The 20,549-nt window shown below is 35.6% G+C and overlaps 1 protein-coding gene across 2 annotated transcripts; it reads right to left on the bottom strand.

Annotated features, from left to right (window-relative positions):
• Nucleotides 1–2,061: 2,061 nt before the first annotated feature.
• On the bottom strand, nucleotides 2,062–20,154 carry LOC117333164 (C-factor-like). 2 transcript variants are annotated; one of them, XM_033892321.1, is made up of 5 exons: nucleotides 19,546–20,154; nucleotides 17,643–17,694; nucleotides 8,238–8,428; nucleotides 4,066–4,215; nucleotides 2,062–3,640 (listed from the first exon to the last, which is right to left on the bottom strand). In XM_033892321.1, the coding sequence occupies exons 1-5, from the start codon at nucleotides 19,837–19,839 to the stop codon at nucleotides 3,416–3,418; spliced, it is 912 nt and encodes a 303-aa protein (XP_033748212.1). In that variant the 5' UTR covers nucleotides 19,840–20,154; the 3' UTR covers nucleotides 2,062–3,415. The 2 variants fall into 2 exon arrangements, with proteins under 2 accessions (XP_033748212.1, XP_033748213.1); XM_033892322.1 differs by lacking the exon at nucleotides 8,238–8,428 and adding an exon at nucleotides 9,384–9,571 and having other exon boundaries at nucleotides 19,546–20,148.
• Nucleotides 20,155–20,549: the final 395 nt, after the last annotated feature.

A 20,549-nucleotide genomic window follows, 5' to 3' on the forward strand; every position in this document is an offset into this window, starting at 1 on the left:
GATAATATTGAACTTACACAGCTATGGTTATTTATAGTTATATTGCCATTGGCCATTTTGAATACGATAGCTAATCTTTCATATCTAAGAGTTTGACGTTTGGGAGGATTCGATTGCAGTTACCGAGTTATTATTATTGCCTTTACTTCCTCCAAAATGAAGAGCATGACATAATAAGATGTATACTATTATGTTTAAAACACATGTATATTAAAGAAAATGCATGACATAAGATAAGGATCAATGGACATAGAATATATATATAATTATAAGTTTAGGTTCAATAATGAGCAGACTTATAGATTATGAATACCATCGTACAGGGGGTAATTTAAAAGCAATTACCAAAGTTATGGCACTTTTTAGGTTTATTGCCATTGGACCTTGTGTACAAGATAACTTGAGTATATGAACGGACTTTCATGAAACTTGGTATACACCATTGTATCAATAAGATCTCAGAGGAGTTTGATAATTTCAGTTATGGCCCTTTGTACTTTTGCCACTGGACCATGTGAACACGAAAACTTGAATAAGTATGAACGGATTTTGTTGAAAGCTCATATGCAACTTCATACGAATAAGCTCTCAGACGAGCTCAACAATGTGACCGATTTGAGTTATCTTACAGAGTAATGACTCTTTGCAAATTACCATTGGGTCTTGTGAACATGCCAGCTTGATGAACTTAACAAAGGGACTAATTCGGTGTTATTTAAAGAGTTTGCAGATTCATTTCTATTTGACTTGTGCAGTTTCGTGTAAACACTGGCGTGGTAATGTGTAAAATACGACTAACTACCGATTCAGTAGTCCCCTCCGCAACATCTAGCATCTTGTAAAGAAAAGTAAGCGCAGCCAAATATTTCTTTTTCACAGACATCAAAATTTTTGAATTAAAAGTTAATTGCAAACGAAAAAACTGTTTTAACGCGCGTTATTCTATTTGTCTGAAATCCTGTTCCATGGTATAGGACAATAACACGGAACAGAATGTTGTTTAATGATTAAATGGCCCTTGTGGCAATTAAGATATAGGGTCACGATATTGGGCCAGTAGCATGCCGAGAAAAGGCGGTTCCATGATTATTAAAATGAGTGCATTACGGGGGCTATTGCGACGCATAACATTTCTTGACAAAACAGAAACATAGAGAAAACATAATTCCTTTTTAACCGCAATGTCCGATTTATTCTTATTAACGCCAAACAAGAGGCCCCGAAGCACCAGTATCGATCCCCTGTCAGTATAGAAAACACTGCCATTGAAGTAACATCGTATATTGCAAATAATGTCCGAAGTTTGGGAAAAAACAAAGACGTGAACATGCGAATTTTAACCTCCTTGAATATAGCAAGGGTTTTAAACTTCCGGGAGCAGATGGTAAGCTGTACTACAAAGTGGCACTACTTTTCAAAAGCACCAGATACCATAGCTCACAGTACGATCGTTTGAAACACACTACAAGGATTCTGCCTACCATTATAATGACAGTAGCAGCAGTTCGAGAGTAGCAGGTTCCTGTAAACTCCGGAGATATCCGTTCATTGTCAGAGATTGTCCTTGTGCTTTGGACCAAACTGACCCAGTGACCTTGATCTTTGATAAGTTGACACCTTGGTCCATTCTGCCTATTTGTATTTAATTACTTGTGCATCACAAGGTATGTGATGACGATTTGCCCCTAGAACGTTACAAATCTGAGGACAAGCTGGCGTCTTATCGCAGAATTTTCCAAAATAGAACCAATGGTCACTGGCGCCAACAATACTTTCCAATACGCTGTGTGTGTGTAGCAAAAAGGTTTTGTGCATTGACACAATCATACGATACAAAAAGTTTTCATATTGTAAAAAAAGTCGTCAACGGGGTCATTGTTATGCTGAGAAAAATAATAAAGCATGGGCATGTACCGTACACAGTGATATTTCAATCCTGGAGTAAGAGTTTTGCTTCTAAGAATTACACTCAGGTTGAGATGTCCCTGTCCACGCGACAGACTCATACAAGATTATATAAATAGCATTGCTATTTGAAGAAGTGATAAGACAAGTCAGGTAGTAAGTGTAATGTCCTGATTTTTAATACCTGCTTAATTGATAAATTTAATTCTATTCAACTTTATTGCATTTTACATCCAAATAGAACACATCATGAATCAAACTGTAAACAATGTAACCAAAAAGACAAACAGATATAATATATCAGGGATGTATATTAGACATCACTGAACGTACATACATTTTAAAGATTGAACATATACTTAAGCACATTGTAAGCCTACTTTCTCGGTTCAAAAGACTTAATGAAGAGGCTGATATCGCGCAAAAACTGTGGTTCTTAAGATGATAATATCGTATATAATTTTTTTTCATCGGGGAGACCTGTACTTATTTAATATTTTTCAAAGAACATTTTTCTAGGGGAAGAGTTGTAAATGCAGTGGAAAATAAAGTGAACCTCATCTTCAAGTGTATTACTTTTACATAATCGATATTGTCGAGGGATCTTTTTATATCTACCAGTTATAATCTCTAAAATATGATTACTTAATCTGATTTTTGTAAAAAGTTGTCCTTGTTAAAAGGTTAGCAATGATAACTAAGATTCTTCTTAATAAGTTTTCTTAATTTGACCGTACGAAAACATATTTTCATCAATGCTATGCATTTAATTAGAAAAAAATATTTTTCAAATCTCTCATGAATCAATGTTTTAATTTAATTTTCTATTCTGAGTTTATATTTAGAGTAACAAGATTCATGTTCAATATTGTATGGAAGAGGTAATATGTTTATCATAACAAACGGTAAATCACCCAAAAATAGCACCTGGTAATATAGGTATAACCAGTACAACAACATATATATCAACAATTCAACAATGTAAAAATACTCAATAACCAAAATCAATACCCGAATAGTGATGTAAATCAAAATAGCATATTATTAGGTGAAATAAGTGACACCGGATTTACTACACCACAGGGACACGAGAATTTGTTACATCTACGGAATGCTAATGTGCTATACACACTGGGAAAGTCACAATATACATAGAGTGTGGTTCCTGTGGTCTACAGACATTGATATTACTTCACATAATCACTGTAACTTGTCACACGAAATGCAGAAGAATTATTCCTCACCATGGCATACAGAACTATAATTATACACAAATGCAATATGAAACATTCTTTGACAGTCTGCTTAATATATTTAAGTTGATTTGCATTGAATCGATTTTGAGGTGTAATCACTGAAATATCTCCGATTAAGTTAAATCATTCTCCCACAGGGTTCAATGCATTTGGCCCTTAAATACTCAGAATAGGTCCGAATAAACCTAGCCACCTTGTAATACATTCTCATCCCCATGTCCTTATTTCCTGTCCTGGGAAAGACTTGTGACACATCACCACGGCAGAAATTCACCCGTGTAGTTGAACAGCCTTCCACTGGTATCCTCGGATAGAGTGGAGAAAACTTCGAGCATACCCTGGACACTCTCAGTCGGCGAGACAGAGGCTGCCTGGCCTCCCATATCAGTACGAACCCAACCTGGGTGAACGGCAACAGCTAGAATCTCATCCGCTTTCAAATCAATGCTCTGGGTTTTCGTCACCATGTTCAGTGCCGCCTTTATCAATAAAATCAATGTGCAATTAGCTGATGTACCTGGAATCCGGTTTATAAGTTATCTTGAAATATGTTCCTAATAGGGGAGGGGGCTTTGTTCTTTCCGTCTAGCAAATTCATTCCGTCAAAAAGTCTGCGTCAATGCTTGTTTCAACAGCACAGGACGTTTTAAAATATCCTGCTTTTTATAAAAAAAATTAAAAAAGTTTAAATACTATTTGACGGCTTTATATTTTGCAAAAATGACTAAATTTACATTTTGAATTTTCCTCCTCTTTAGAGTACCTTAAAGATACACTGCTTCTCACAAATACGAATAAATCGTGCCAAGCCCCTTTGACTTGAAATCATTCTGCCAAAAGACTTATTTCTCTAGACTCTCAAACTGATAAAATCAGAAACACCTTTTAAACCATATCTATTTACCTTTGATGCCCGGTACGGGTACAGGCCACCGCTGTTGTTACTCTCCACAGACCCGAGAATTGACGATACGTTCACCACTGCGGCTTTTCGCCAGGACATTGCTTCTTCCGATGATTTCTGAGCCGCTAGTTTAAGCAGGGGCACGAAAGCCTGTCAATTACAAAGGGGCAGCTGAAAGATGTTTTTTAGTTAAAGTATTCACATACTTTTGATTGGAATCAACCACTACAAGCACATGGTCCTTATCTGTATAACGATATGTATTGAAAAGAGACCCAATCGGACTACATCACTCATTCACATCTTTAATGATTCTTCCTCTTTCAGTTTTTAAAAGTTTTTTTGACAGTTTTAACAAATTAAACCCCCGTGACCTTGACTATGAGTCAAAGTCGTGATCATTTTTCGCAATATTTGTTGGGAACCTACCAGATATACAGTGGAACTTCGTTAACTCGAAGTCGACGGGATCACGAAAAAACTTCGAGTTATCCGAGTGTTCGAATTAAGCGAGTTATCATTTTTGGTGAAAAGTTTGGTCAATATTTGTCAACATTATATAATCATTATAACTTCGCTCTGTCGCTCATCAGTTTAGTGTGAAGACTGGTAAATACATGTAAATATATATGTAATGTTTCGTTATGTCACTTGTAATTTGGTGTAGTTTTGCCGATATACAGTCACGATAAAGTTTCTTTCACTTAGTCACTTCAATAACGAGCTGATGTGCAAGTCATGTTTGCAAAAGGTAAACGATAAAACGGAATTCGACAAAATAACAAGTTATTAATGTCAAAACAAATAACCGTTTAAGTTTAACACAGATTGCATACAAAACGTAACAGAACCATTACCTTTTATTGGACATATATAAAATACTGTTTGATCGGCCTACTTACTTTTTATTGATAACCACGCCATTTCCATGTGTATTAGCACCGGAAGTTGGGCTGCGCATGTGCGTATAAAATGTTACTGTAACTGAGTTGGCGTTTTATCCGATTTAATAGACCGTTACAGTTGTACTCTGAACACCTCGGCAGTAATTACGCTATTGTTGCAGCAGTTTAAAGATTTAATAGGCGCCGGTGACTGTGTCATTTCTACACCTGTAAAAACATCAGTCGGGTAGATCTACCGGTGTGTCAGAGATTAGTTCCGCTTGAGCGAACGGGTAGATGAGTTGTTGACTATCGTGTGTACTGATATCGGCGACCGCCTTGGGAAATTACCTGATGTAAGTAAAGCAGTACTTTTTATCACCAAGACTTGTTGTTATAAGATTCAACCGACAATTCTTTTATGAATTTATGAAACACTTATAATAGCATGTAGTTTAGTAGTGCCGATATGTTCAGTATTACAAACGGAATTTAGCTCTTAAAAAATGTCGGCGTTTGCCACCGATCGACGAAAATTATACTTCGAGTTATTCGAACATTTCAAGTAGGATTTTTATTGTTGGGAACAAATTTTTACTTCGTATTATCCGAGTTTTTCGAGTTATCCGAATTCGAATTATCCGAGTTTTTTTTACTAAGATAAAGAGAGAATTCGGCCGGGACCGGCGAGGTACTTCGAGTTAAGCGGGGTATTCGAGTTATCCGAGTTCGAGTTAACGAAGTTCCACTGTATAAGGTATATATAATGATTCTAGGGCTTTTGATTTTCGAGAAGAAGTTGTTTAAAGTGCAAAGTTGATGCCAAATGGACAACGGACGTTGGACGACGCGCAACGGCATTTATCATATATATTTGGATCGTATATGGACCGTCAATCGAGAAAATTAGCTCCAAATATGCTGGTTGTGCATATATCATACTGCACTTCCTTTTAAAATTACTGTATAAACTAACCCTCCCAAGGGGCATCGATGGGCAGTACTGCCGCAGTCTAGGTCTGGCTTGATCATCTTCAAAACCCAATATGGTTTGCTTAAACTGTAAAAGAACTTTCAGTTTTTGGTCTGCAGAAAAAGACCCACTTTTTGGCCCTGCCCCATCAGCCCAATGAATGTAAACGTAGCCCAACGAGGGGGGTGGGGGGAGGCAATTCGATATGATGTCGTAAATCTTGCCGGCGAATCTCTGACATTTAAATCAACCACAGATACTTCATAAAGAAAGCTAATTGTTTAATAAACGACTCATAAAGTACAAACAATTTAAACGACTCATAAAGTACAAACAATTTAAACGCACTTCTGAAAACAATACATCTGTATATATACACAACTGCTACTATGTGTATGGAGTGATCAATACAATCGTGTTACCCGGATGAATCTGATGTCCAATAGGAGTAAATATACAACCACCACGCCTGTACCTAGCTATTATTTGCATAAGGTGTTGATAAACCTGGGAATACCATACAGCACTTAACAAGAATGTGTGACCTTGGGTGTGACCAATGGCATCTAGATTGTGTTATGAAGAATGACTAAATACTATAACAAGAGCTGTTGGAGAACAGCATAGCTCGTCTCGCAAATGTTTGTCAATAAATAATTAAAATATATTAATTGGAATGGTTTCGCAAATTGCATTAATAATATTTATATTGTTTACTTGATCAGATTGTGTTTTGTGAATTCGTGCAATTTTCAAAACCATACCAATTTATATATATATAAATTATCTATTGACAAACATTCGGGAGACAAGCTATGATGTTGTAGATTCAATGAATATATTAAATACAAATGTAATTACTTTTGGACATATTTCTTCAATTTTTTTTATAAAATATTATCCCCGTGAGAGTTGTCTCCCTTGAAAAATGTGGACCGGTATAAATTGTCAATTGGGAGCATTTTCACATTGTTTTATTTTCAGTTTCACTCCAAGAAGGGATAGTGTAACTCCGTAGAGACTCTTTTACCAAATATCAGCACCCTAGTACAATCATAAAGTGATGTATTAATGGCGCTCAGCATTTCCACAAAAAATTTAAAAATCTGTTTTTCCCCAAAAACATTTTTTAGTTTAACTCTGGCAAGGTATAGTTTAACCCCCACAGGGAACCTAATACCATGTATTACTATGCCTTTCAACACTCACAACATAAACTTAACACAAAGTCAAAAGATTTAAAAAAAACAAAAAACAAAAAAAAAACACAGATTTAAAAAGAAAAAAAATCATTTTTTTCAAAAAGTTTTAACCCAGGAAAGGATCGTCTTATTCCATAGAGACCCTATTGCCAAATATCACCACCCTAGTACAATTATAAAGTGATGTATTAAAACCTCTTAACACTTGCACCAAAAACATAACGCAGAAATATTTTAAGTCCAAAAATTTCAAAATTCTGGTTTTCTTCCCAAAAAAAAATCTTTTAGTTTAACTCGGGCAGAGGATAGTTTAATTCCAGAGGCACACTACTGCCAATTATTAGCACCCTAGTACAATTATTAAGTGATGTATTAATATCTTTCAACACTTGCACCAAAAACTTAACGCAGAAATACATATTAGTCCAAAGGCTTTCAAAAATCTGGTTTAAAATCTTTTAGTTTAACCCCCACCGGGACCATAAATTACTATGCCTTTCAACACTTGCACCAAAAACTTAACATTTGAAAAACCAATTCATGTTATATAATTCACCAGTGTTATGAGAGGAGGACAAAAGACATTGACATATTTCATTTTATATAAATCACGTGTGTTATCAGAGGACTAAACACATTGACATATTTCATGTTATATAATTCACCAGTGTTATGAGAGAAGGACAAAAGACATTGACATATTTCATGTTATATAATTCATCTGTGTTATGAGAAGAGGACAGAAGACATTGAAATATTTCATGTTATATAATTCACCTGTGTTATGAGAGGAGGACTAAACACATTGACATATTTCATGTTATATAATTCACCAGTGTTATGAGAGAAGGACAAAAGACATTGACATATTTCATGTTATATAATTCATCTGTGTTATGAGAAGAGGACAGAAGACATTGAAATATTCCATGTTATATAATTCACCTGTGTTATGAGAGGAGGACTAAACACATTGACATATTTCATGTTATATAATTCACCTGTGTTATGAGAAGAGGACTAAACACATTGACATATTTTATGTTATATAATTCACCTGTGTTATGAGAGGAGGACTAAACACATTGACATATTTCATGTTATATAATTCACCTGTGTTATGAGAAGAGGACTAAAGACATTGACGTCAAACTGTCCTAACATATCACTGTGTGTGAGATTCCCTAAATACTGTTTCTTGTAGGCAATGCCTGCATTGTTGATGATCAAATTAAGACCATCCTCTGCTAGAATATGTCGTGTGCGATCGTATACAGCCTGAATCTCACCACATCCTGTGACATCTGGAGGCAGAAATGTGACTTGTTATTCTTCATGGTGCTTAAATATATCCTAACACAAGCAACGAATTAATAGATATAAAGTAGATGAACAACCCTATCATTACACACGTTTATACAGCCAAAAGGTATATTCATACAGCAAAAGATCTATCTACACAGCCAAAGGTCTTTACAGTCAAAAGGTGTATTTATACAGCCAAATGTCTATACAGACAAAAGGTCCATTTATACAGCAAATATATACATACAGTCAAAAGGTGTGTTTATACAGCCAAATGTCTATTCAGTCAAAAGGTCTATTTACACAGCCAAACGTCTATACAACCAAATGGTCTATTTATACAGCCAACGTTCTATAATGCCAAAGGTCTATTTATACAGCCAAAGGTCTATACAGCCAAATGTCTTTACAGTCAAAAGGTCTTTAAATACAACCAAAATATATATTTATACAACCAAAGGTCTATGCAATCAAAAGGTCTTTTTATACAGACAAATGTCTATACAGCCAAAATGTGTATTGAAAAGCCAAAATGTCTATTTATACAACCAAAGGTCTATTTTGCCATACAGGTCTATGAAGGCAAAGGTCTATATACATCAACAAATCTATACAATCAGATGTTTATAAATTTACAGATGTCTATATATACAAGGTTTTATCTATACAGCCGAGCGTCTATCTATACAGCCAAAGGCCCATTTATACAGCCGAATGTCTATACAGTCAAAAGTCTATATATATATAGCCGAAGGTCTACACATCCAAAGAAAACATTTCCGGTGATTAGTTTGGCCATTTTTCAAGGAGAATTCGGACAACTAAACATTCAACTATAACTTTTGCTTGTTTATAATTTGATTTGTGCTTCATGTTGGTTGTTCATCTACAACAATATATTGTACACACAATGACACAAAGTCTTGTGTCAGGAGGTCCTTCTAATGGCGTTACCTGCGCAAGAGTCATCGGTGCTATGACGTTTGTTGTGTATACTGACGTCATCACTTCTGGGGTGGTGTCCACGAAACCATATCGAAGATGTATACCAGCATTACACAACAGGAAATTAAGCCCTTCACCCTCTAACATCGAGGAAATATTCTCCTTCAAGTTACTATAGCTATTGAAGTCGCATACATCTAGAACATAAATTAGTTGGGTTTTTGACCAACGTTTAAGCGCCAATGATAATTTTACAAGAATAAAAATAAATGCATAAACAAATAACTAAATAAATAAAACAGTTTTTATCCCGGAAAATACTTATCTCCTATCTCGGTATAAAAAAAAATCACATATAAAGGAGTTGGGGAGCATGACGTTTATCTTGTCCTGGAGTGATTTCAAGGTATCGTGACATTGTTTACTTCAATACATTTTGCACCAACCTTATACACCGAAAGTCAAACATTATCTATCGTCGAAGTCGATCTATCATTTAGAATGGCACAGCAAAACACGGAGAGACTTTGGAAGATGTGTATAGAATAATTATTGCTACAATAAGCTCAGTTTATATATATAATCTACTATCATTTACCGCATGGTTCCTTTGTATGATTAGCATAAATATTGGACGTATTACCCCTTATAACACACGAGCACGGGTAAGTATTCAAATAATAATATGTTTGGAGCGCGTGCACAGGTCAGTAGTTGGTTATCAACCTCCGCCCATGCATGACAATCTGGTAACGTACCATCCTGAACTCATCATGTATTGTCCCTGAAATAGTAGATTCCCCGAGGAGTTCCGATTGGTAACGTTCATGAAAAATGAAATAAATGAAATTCACCACGATCGAAAAAAAAAAAAAAAATTAACACTGAAATGGTGAAACAATAATTCATAATTAGTCATACATTGAAAATGAATCGTCAGTCATAAAGGTTTTTTTTATTTTTGCTTTTAATAAGATTGCATGAATGTGTATTATTATTGATACTTAATTATTTAAACTTCTTTGTGTATAATAATTAACATCATCTCACTAAAAAAAGAAAACAATAGAATAAATTGAATTAAAATAACTTGGTAATAACTCTGTAATACTTTGTATATAGTGGGCCGAGTTGGTTTCGCCCACATTTATAGTTTAGTGGTCATTGGGTATATTTGTTATATAAATTTTCTATAGACTCAGTTGTGGTTTTGGTGCGCTATAATCATCATTCATTTGACATCTCCAAAACTGACAAAATGGAGAATGAATACTTTTATTTGAAAGTCGTTCTAAAGCAAAACGCATGATTTGCAATGCAGTCGATTGGAACATATAACCATAATCTGAAAGAAGAATCTTTGAAAGATTAGAGATTAGAAAAAGGGGAGAAGTCCTGGAGAGATCAGGTCACATAATTATAAATCAGGATGTGAATGGGAAGAACAAAAGCAGATACAAACAAAAAACGAAGATCTCAAAACCTTAACAACCAGGTGCCTAGTGATGATGATCTGGATTGGTTCCGTTCCTTTTTTTAACAGAAATAAGGGGACCTTAAACTAATGGTGGAAGGAAATGCTGGTGCCATGTTCCGTTAAAAAACCCTGAATGTTCTGCATCGTGTCAGCATCAGGCATGACTAGATGGTCAGTCTCAGTGAGTTGGCAGGAAAGTTCTCGCAAAGTTTAGCAATATAGATCGAGTCAACGGATGGCTAAGATCTACAGAATTTGCTTTACCCGGAGTGGACAAGGCACGATGGCTTGCTTGCACGGTAAGATATCCCCAAATTAATTTAAATAGTTTTGAGAGTTCAGAAAAAGTGAGCAGTGGGACTCGTAAGGAGTGTGGTGATTGTACCTTGTGTATTACAGCTAAGTCAGAGCAGGTAATAAAATCTCAGTTATATTCGGAAGCGCATGAGGCAGTTAAGGGATATTGCGTCCCTAACTTTGCAGGGGCTAGCATACAAGTACAGCCTAACATCAATATTGGCCTTTGTAGCTCACTGTTTTGTGTTTTTTCAGACAGTTTTGTTTGTGAAGGTTTAGAGTTTGGTTTTCCATATAGGCTATGAAGTCAGCTAGGGGATAACAGAATCAGTTAAGAAACATAAGGGGGTCAGAGAATGTATGCAGGAGGCCATAGATTATATTCTTGGAGAAGTTAAACAGAGAAGCATCATAGGACCTTTCAATAACCATTTATTAGTTCACAAAATTAGTAAAACAATATAAACTGTATAATTTGAGCTTTTTCATACTGTTTTTCATTAAAAACAAGGATGGATAGTATTGCAACAGCAATACAAAGTCCCCTGCCTGACCTAGGAGTGCACCTGATCATTTCCCATTTTTTAAACTGTTATACTGATCATGTATACCAAGTTTCGTTAAAATCGGAGTAGTACTTTAGGAGGAGTTGTCCGGACAAGCCTCAACCAATGAGGAGCCGGCAGCCATTTTGAAAAATGTTTTTTTCGAAAAAAAAAAAGGATGCACAACTACATCTTATACTGATAATGTATACCAAGTTTTGTTAAAATCGGAGTAGTACTTTAAGAGGAGTTGTCCGGACAAGCCTCAACCAATGATATTATCTTTTTCAAACGGCAGGGGACTGAAAATGCCAGGCACGACATAGATAAACACTAATACAATGATATCATTGTAACTGTTTTACAAAAAAAAAAGGTTTAAGATAACCTCTCTGAGTTCTTTAGTTTTACATTTACACACACAGAAGGCGTGTAAGTTAATCAGATAACATATAGGTAAGCGTGTGGCTAAGTCGTGTAGACGTATTCAAGGTCTGTCTCGACACAGACGACCCAGTTACCTGTGTACGGGCGTTGCCGATAAGATATTTGTTCGTCGGCTAGTCACCTATTAGATTTTCTCAAATTTTCATACAAAAGTATTTTGCCAATTACTTTTCAACACCAGCCATTTTTTATATCAACTAATTGGCATGAATATAATAATCATTTACTATTTTAGGATTGTTATTATATTTGATGATATTGAATATTTTTTGTGATACAGCACTACCAAAGTTTATGTTAAACTATTATGGGGAGTACAAATGTCATGATTTACCTAAGAAATTCCATATTTCATGTCAACTTTTGCTTTAAACAAATAAAATATATCATAAAACAGTTATCAACATTTTTCATGTGAATACGATGATTTATCAACCTTCGAAAGAGACATGTTTCTCAGCTTCAGGCCTCTGGAAATATCACTTTCTCGGGTTGATAAATCCTCGTATTCACCTGAAAAAAGGTTGATAATTTTATGATAGTTTTTTGCTTTTTGTTTGTTTATTTGTTGTTTTATTATTATTATTATTTGACGGAGGCAGGTACTCCATCACTTGTGTAACAAGATATGCGTTTAAACAGGCCGATTAACTAACCATTTAACATGCAAGAACTTCCCCGATGAGAGAACTACTTTGATTAAAAATGTATAAGATTGGATCTAAAATGGAAGGCAAAATACCTGGAGATTTCTTGGTCATTTGTGACAATGAGGTTGCGATAACTATTATTATTTCGGGAGCCAATCGAGATCTGTTAATGCAGAGTTGTTTGAGGGTATCGCTATTTAGTGCTGCTTGTGGTGACTTTGAGATACGGGGAATACATTATCCAGGTCAAGACAACAGGATACCAGATCTTTTGTCCAAGTGGGGAACTGGGACGGCTGTGCGTAAAGTTTTGTATAAACTAACGGAAGAGATTAGAGCGGAGGAGGTGGCAAAATCACCTGCGGGGTTTCAGTCCTCCCATCAGTGGTAAGTCCTGTTTACTCAGAACCAGTCAGTAAGTGGTCGCAGTTTGCTTGTTTTTACAGGGACAGTGAGTGTTGATTCAATGGGAAGTGAAAACCTGTACCAGAGCAGCCTTCGCCGAGGGTACCCACAAGAATTTAAAAACCCAGTGAAGGCTTATGCCATGTTTTGTAGATATTTTTGCCTTGATTCCTGTTCCAGCTTCGGTCCGTTCGTTCAAGCCAACTGCCTCTATTATAAATCACTGTAATGGAGTAAAGTTGCTTCACTTATCACTAGCGGTTGAATGTCCAGAGTTAGGTTCATATGATCTTAAGTTGTTATTGAGGGGACTTTCACGGCTCCATACCTGTACCCCTAAAAGGTAAAATATACCTTATCATGAATTAAAAAAAGGAGTCTGAGGCAACTTTGTGGTGACTGTTTCTCATCGCTTTCTTCATGGTGGACCGTAAGTCTAACTTGGTGCCCAACACCCCATGGTGGCTCGTAATTCTAACTTGGTGCCCAATACCTCTGAGACATTTGATGGAGGTAACCAGATTACAGCAGGGGGAATTCATGATTGTGGATCTCACATCCTAGTGCGGGCTAAATGGTCTAAAACAATTCAATTTGGGGACAGGAGACTTTTTATCCCTATTGCGGCTATCCCGGATCACCCTCTTTGTCCGGTGGTAGCCTTTCGTAATATGTGTAGATGATGTCCAATTTCGCCATCATCGCCAGCCTTAAAATGTTCGCAAGGTAATCGTACTTCGGTATCCTACAAAGTTTTCAGGAAGCTATTAAGACCTTTGCTAAAAGGGTTGTCTCTAGTGGGGCCTCACATTCCTCCCACTCATTTCCACGAAGGAGGAGGTCTCCTTTGCATTCCAGGCAGGAGTGCCGAGCAAAGTAAAACAACTGCAGGGAATTTGGCAATCTGATGCTTATAGGTTGTACCTTGCAAGACAGGTTAAAAGTAACGGGTAGAATAGGGTCCTTGATCAAAACCTACATGGGGAATTGAGGGGATTTGCATTGTCCAATTTAAGAATAGGATTGCTTTGGATTCTTTGTTCGTGCAGTATTACAACTTACTAAAGTAATTTTGTATATTTTATATACTGTATATAGGTATGGTATTTGTTTAATATTTATATACAGGTGAATATATTGTCATATTTGAATTCCTGATTAAAGTCATTGAATCGAATTAAAGTAATTGAGTCACGTAGATTATTTATTTATTTATTATAATTTTTGGAAAATATTTATATAGTTATGACTTGTACATATTTGAAAATATGATATTGATTATGGGAAAAGGTCATAGGCCTAATTTATTTGTTGTCTTTATTAGTACTTTTTCGTTATAAATGTGTAACTTAGTTGTGTGTGCTTTGTACATGTGATTGTATATATGCTAAAGGGGTGTGTTGAGTATCTGATGAATTATCGCATGTGCTGGTGTCTTGTGGGGTGGTCAGTGTGATTTTGACCAATCAGACGCCAGTAAAAAATAACTCCTTACAGCAATTATGGCAGACGATTCGGTCGCTTCAAAAACGACAACAGACCGGACAAAAAGCGTTACGGAATTGTGTCCGAAGAGGAATCTTGAACGAAAAAGATGCAAAAAATACAAGTAGAGCCATGGAAACGCCATTTACTGTCCTGCGCTCCTACATGGAGGAAATGAACATTGAAACCGACTTCCACTAAATGAATGTTGACGAACAGGCGCAGCTCCTTAGAGTGCTTCAGCACACTTGTGCCGAGTAAGATTTGATGTGGTATATTTGTTAAGGGATAATTACAGGAACATTAAAAACAGATATTTCAATATAAGATTATTTGAATTCGATAAAATGACATTGTCTATAATTAGTATATAATCCGAAACAACAGAATGCAGAGAGCTGATCTAAATTTATTTTTGTGAAATTGTTTTTAATAATATCATTGTATTCGTGTTTATCTATATCGTACCAGGCTTGTTTTTATTCAAATGATCAATATAGTGTTGTATTGATTATTTCCCTCATAAAAAACGGCTATTTCTATTCATGTAAAACAATATAAACTGTATAATTTGAGCTTTTTCATACTGTTTTTCATTAAAAACAAGGATGGATAGTATTGCAACGGCAATACAAAGTCCCCTGCCTGACCTAGGAGTGCACCTGTTCATTTCCCGTTTTTTAAAGTTTCGTTAAAATCGGAGTAGTACTTTAGGAGGAGTTGTCCGGACAAGCCTCAACCAATGAGGAGCCGGCAGCCATTTTGAAAAATGTTTTTTCGAAAAAAAAAGGATGCACAACTACATGTTATACTGATAATGTATACCAAGTTTTGTTAAAATCGGAGTAGTACTTTAGGAGGAGTTGTCCGGACAAGCCTCAACCGATGAGAAGCCGGCAGCCATTTTGAAAAATGTTTTTTTCGGAAAAAAAATGTGGGATGCACAACTACATGTTATACTGATAAGGCATACCAAGTTTCATTAAAATCGGAGTAGTACTTTAAGAGGAGTTGTCCGGACAAGCCTCAACCAATGAGAAGCCGGCGGCCATTTTGAAAAATGTTTTTGCGAAAAAACAAATATGGGATGCACAACTGCATGTTATTCTGATAATGTATACCAAGTTTCGTTAAAATCGGAGTAGTACTTTAGGAGGAGTTGTCCGGACAAGCCTCAACCGATGAGAAGCCGGCGGCCATTTTGAAAAATGTTTTTTTCGGAAAAAAAATGTGGGATGCACAACTACATGTTATACTGATAAGGCATACCAAGTTTCATTAAAATCGGAGTAGTACTTTAAGAGGTGTTGTCCGGACAAGCCTCAACCAATGAGAAGCCGGCGGCCATTTTGAAAAATGTTTTTTTCGAAAAACAAATATGGGATGCACAACTGCATGTGATTCTGATAATGCATACCAAGTTTCGTTAAAATCGGAGTAGTACTTTAGGAGGAGTTGTCCGGACAAGCCTCAACCGATGAGAAGCCGGCGGTCATTTTGAAAAATGTTTTTTTCGGAAAAAAATGTGGGATGCACAACTACATGTTATACTGATAAGGCATACCAAGTTTCATTAAAATCGGAGTAGTACTTTAAGAGGAGTTGTCCGGACAAGCCTCAACCAATGAGAAGCCGGCGGCCATTTTGAAAAATGTTTTTGCGAAAAAACAAATATGGGATGCACAACTGCATGTTATTCTGATAATGTATACCAAGTTTCGTTAAAATTGGAGTAGTACTTCAGGAGGAGTTGTCCGGAAAAGCCTCAACCAATGAGAAGCCGGCGGCCATTTTCAAAATATTTTTTTCGAAAAAAAAAAGAATGCACAACTACATGTTATACTGATAATGTATACGAAGTTTCGTTAAAATCGGAGTAGTACTTTAGGAGGAGTTGTCCGGACAAGCCTCAACCAATGAGAAGCTGGCGGTCATTTTGAAAAATGTTTTTTCGAGAAAAAAAATTGTGGGATGTACAACTACATCTTATACTGATAATGTATACCAAGTTTCATTAAAATCGGAGTAGTACTTTAAGAGGAGTTGTCCGGACAAGCCTCAACCAATGATATTATCTTTTTCAAACGGCAGGGGACTGAAAATACCAGGCACGACAGAGATAAACACTAATACAATGATATCATTGTAACTGTTTTACAAAAAAAAAAAGGTTTAAGATAACCTTTGAGTTCTTTAGTTTTACATTTACACACACAGAAGGCGTGTAAGTTAATCAGATAACATATAGGTAAGCGTGTGGCTAAGTCGTGTAGACGTATTCAAGGTTTGTCTCGGCACAGACGACCCGGTTACCTGTGTACGGGCGTTTGCCAATAAGATATTTGTTCGTCGGCTAGTCACCAATTAGATTTTCTCAAATTTTCGTACAAAAGTATTTTGCCAATTACTTTTCAACACCAGCCATTTTTTATATCAACTAGTTGGCATGAATATAATAATCATTTACTATTTTAGGATTGTTAATATATTTGATGATATTGAATATTTTTTTGGGATACAGCACTATCAAAGTTTATGTTAAACTATTATGGGGAGAACAAATGTCATGAATTATCTAAGAAATTCCATATTTCATGTCAATTTTTGCTTTAAAACAAGTAAAATATATCATAAAACAGTTATCAACATTTTTCATGTGAATACGATGATTTATCAACCTTCGAAAGAGACATGTTTCTCAGCTTCAGGCCTCTGGAAATATCACTTTCTCGGGTTGATAAATCCTCGTATTCACCTGAAAAAAGGTTGATATTTCTATGATAGTTTTTGTTTTTTGTTTGTTTATTTGTTGTTTTATTATTATTATTTGACGGAGGCAGGTACTCCATCACACGTGTAACAAGATATACGTTTAAACAGGCCGATTAACTAACCATTTAACATGCAAATTAATGTTGCCATACTTTTACAAATACATTATATATACTTTTTAAGTACTTACCAAATTTCATCACTTTTATACAGGAGTATAACTTGGCAATTTCTTGAAGAGACTGAAAGACAACATAAAGATACACGGTACATTGAATTGGTAATTTTTTTATATCTTATAATATAACTGAAGGTAGGATCGAAATGGCAAATATTTATACAATTTATTTCGAAAACATTTTTCTTTCTCTTTCTTTTTTCAAAACAGGAAAAAGTAGGAGAAGCCACACGAGTCCTATTATAATATTGTCCATGTCGGGTCAACATGTAGAACGTTCATATCTTGTAAAATCTCTATAAAATGAACTAGGATATTACACACCGTGTCCAAGCTCAACGTTTGGGTCTTTAAAGTGTGCAACACCGGGGGCGGCAGAAAGTATGACAGTAAAGAAAAGTGTTTCTTGTGCTCCGAATACCAACTTCATTTTAAACACTTCCGCAGTTTGGCCAGTCGGAACAAAGTTTCACATTTCACTTTGAAAATCACCTTTTCTCTATTACAAAGCATTCTACTCTGGCCGTCTGTACAAGTCGACTTTTTTATGTGAAAAATAACAGATCTTGTGTCGTGTTTCTTGTGGCTGTACAATTTGAGAATTAGGAATGTTTATTACCTGCTTTTTATGTTGAGATAGGGTCTCTAAACAAATTAAAGTTTCATCTTCTCCTTTCCGATATTGCACAATAGACCAAATCTTTTCTGTTATTATTGATAACAAAATCGTTTTACAGTTTGATGAAATTATCATGCATAGTTTGAAAGTTATGCCCCGGACAAGGTAAATATCTTTTTGTTAAAAAGGGAAATAAATCTGTGAAAACGGAAACAAGAGTCACGGTTCTTGCACACTGCACTCTGCCTCGATATGGTCTTGATGTGTATGAAGTTTGATGAAGTTATCATGCATGGTGTGAAAGTTATGTTCCGGAGTGCGAAAAATGTAAATGTTGTGGGTTTTTTGAGGGGAAATACTCTGTTAAAAACGAATGCAAAAGTTACGGTTCTTGCACACTGCACTCTGCCTCAATGTAGTCTTGATGTGTATGAAGTTTGATGAAGTTATCATGCATATATTATATAATATAAATACAAATATATTATGTACTTACTTATTTTAATGTTAAACAGGAAAGAGCTTTGCAATTTAGGGAAGTACTTGAAATTGTGACTTTCAGCACGTTCTAGATCTCAGCTTTAGCTTATTTTGTTTTCACTCATATCAGTTTCTAGGTTTACCAACATTATAGCCGTCTATCCCATGAATACACTATTGTATACTTCACTCACTCACCCATTCGACATTGCACTCAGAAATGTCATAACATCTGTAACCTTACTGTAATGTTTATTTTCAAATGATATATTTTATAGATTTACTGTATATGTAAAGTAATAATATTAATGCTGTCCGTCTTTCGATAATTTGTATTTCATATTAAGGTTGTAAATTGTATGATGTAACCTTTTAGTATGCTTATGAGCCGTAAGGCTTAATTAAATAAACATTGAAACTTCCGTACTGGTCGCCCGAGGGGATAATTATACAGTATACCGACTGGCCAAACGGTGCAGAATTGTTTGAAATAACCATGCAGTATTCAGCCACATTCATGGACGTAAAAGATCACTGAAATATCGCCGCGGTCCTTGCCCTTGATAACAAATAAACGGAGACAGTATTTGAAGCACAAAAAACACCTTTCCTTAGCTGACCTACATGTACTTTCTACCACAGGTGCCTGACTCGTTTTATAAAATAATAACATATAAGAGTACATATAAATGAGATATGTACTCATATATGTTACTATTTTATAAAACGAGTCGGGCACCTGTGTTTCTACTGACCTCGTGTTCAGTGAAGAGGCTTGGACACGGTGTTATAGATCTAGGTGGATGCGATAATTACCGTTGCTGAATCCGGGTTCCGGCATGTTGCGAACAAATATTTTGGTGGCGTTGAAAAGCAGACGATCTGTTTGACGAATTCCAATCCAAGACCCCTGTTTGCACCAGTAATTAAAATTGCACGTGGAGCGATCGACATCGTTTCTGGTTCCGTGTTTGATAAGCGGGTTAATAGAGTTATTCCCCTTATACCGATCAATGCCACACCAGGCCTCCACTGCAGGGATTTGATAGACAGTTGGTCCGTAATCCTTGATGTTACGTAATTTAACCATATATATATTTTCTTTGACATTAATTGATTTTTAAAGCCATACAATAGAAACAAACAGAAAGTTTAATTTCATGGAATTTCGAATGACACCTCGTGATGCTTTACTATCAATCAATCAATCAACGAAATATTTTATTTCAGTGTCATACATTTTCACAAGTTATTACATTTTGCACAAACATCTAAAAATGGCCAGCCATACCGGTTTATGAGACACTAAACCATATTCTATATAAATCTTCTACATATGTTGTTTGATAAAACAGATAGCAATCGGCTAAAACTTTAATGTACAAAGTCATCACAGTTGTGTATGTTTTTCTTCTATTAAACATTTTGGACAAAATATATGATAAAAGTTTACTATGAAAGGCCGTTCATGCCAAAAACGAGATACATTTAACGCGTTAGCATTTAACGCGTTAAACAGAACATTTAACGCGTTAAAACTAGTTAGTCCTTTTCTTATAATTAACGAAGACATTTCTTAAGAGCTGCATTCGTTTAACGCGTTAAAAGTCGTAGCTTTTGTTTTAACACGTTAAAATGACTAAAATAACAGACCAATCGAATTCCTTGTTTCATATATATCTTCTATGTATTTAAAGGACTAACAGTATTGCTGCCAGAGCCAGCTTTCTGGAGAGAATTGACTCTACCGTCAGCTATTGCTATCGTAATTATTGTTGTTGTTGTTTTTAAAATAATTTACTACTTTTTACCTTTATATT

Source organism: Pecten maximus, chromosome 8 (genome assembly GCF_902652985.1).
Source record: "Pecten maximus chromosome 8, xPecMax1.1, whole genome shotgun sequence".
In the NCBI taxonomy this organism is placed as follows: Eukaryota; Metazoa; Mollusca; class Bivalvia; order Pectinida; family Pectinidae; genus Pecten; species Pecten maximus.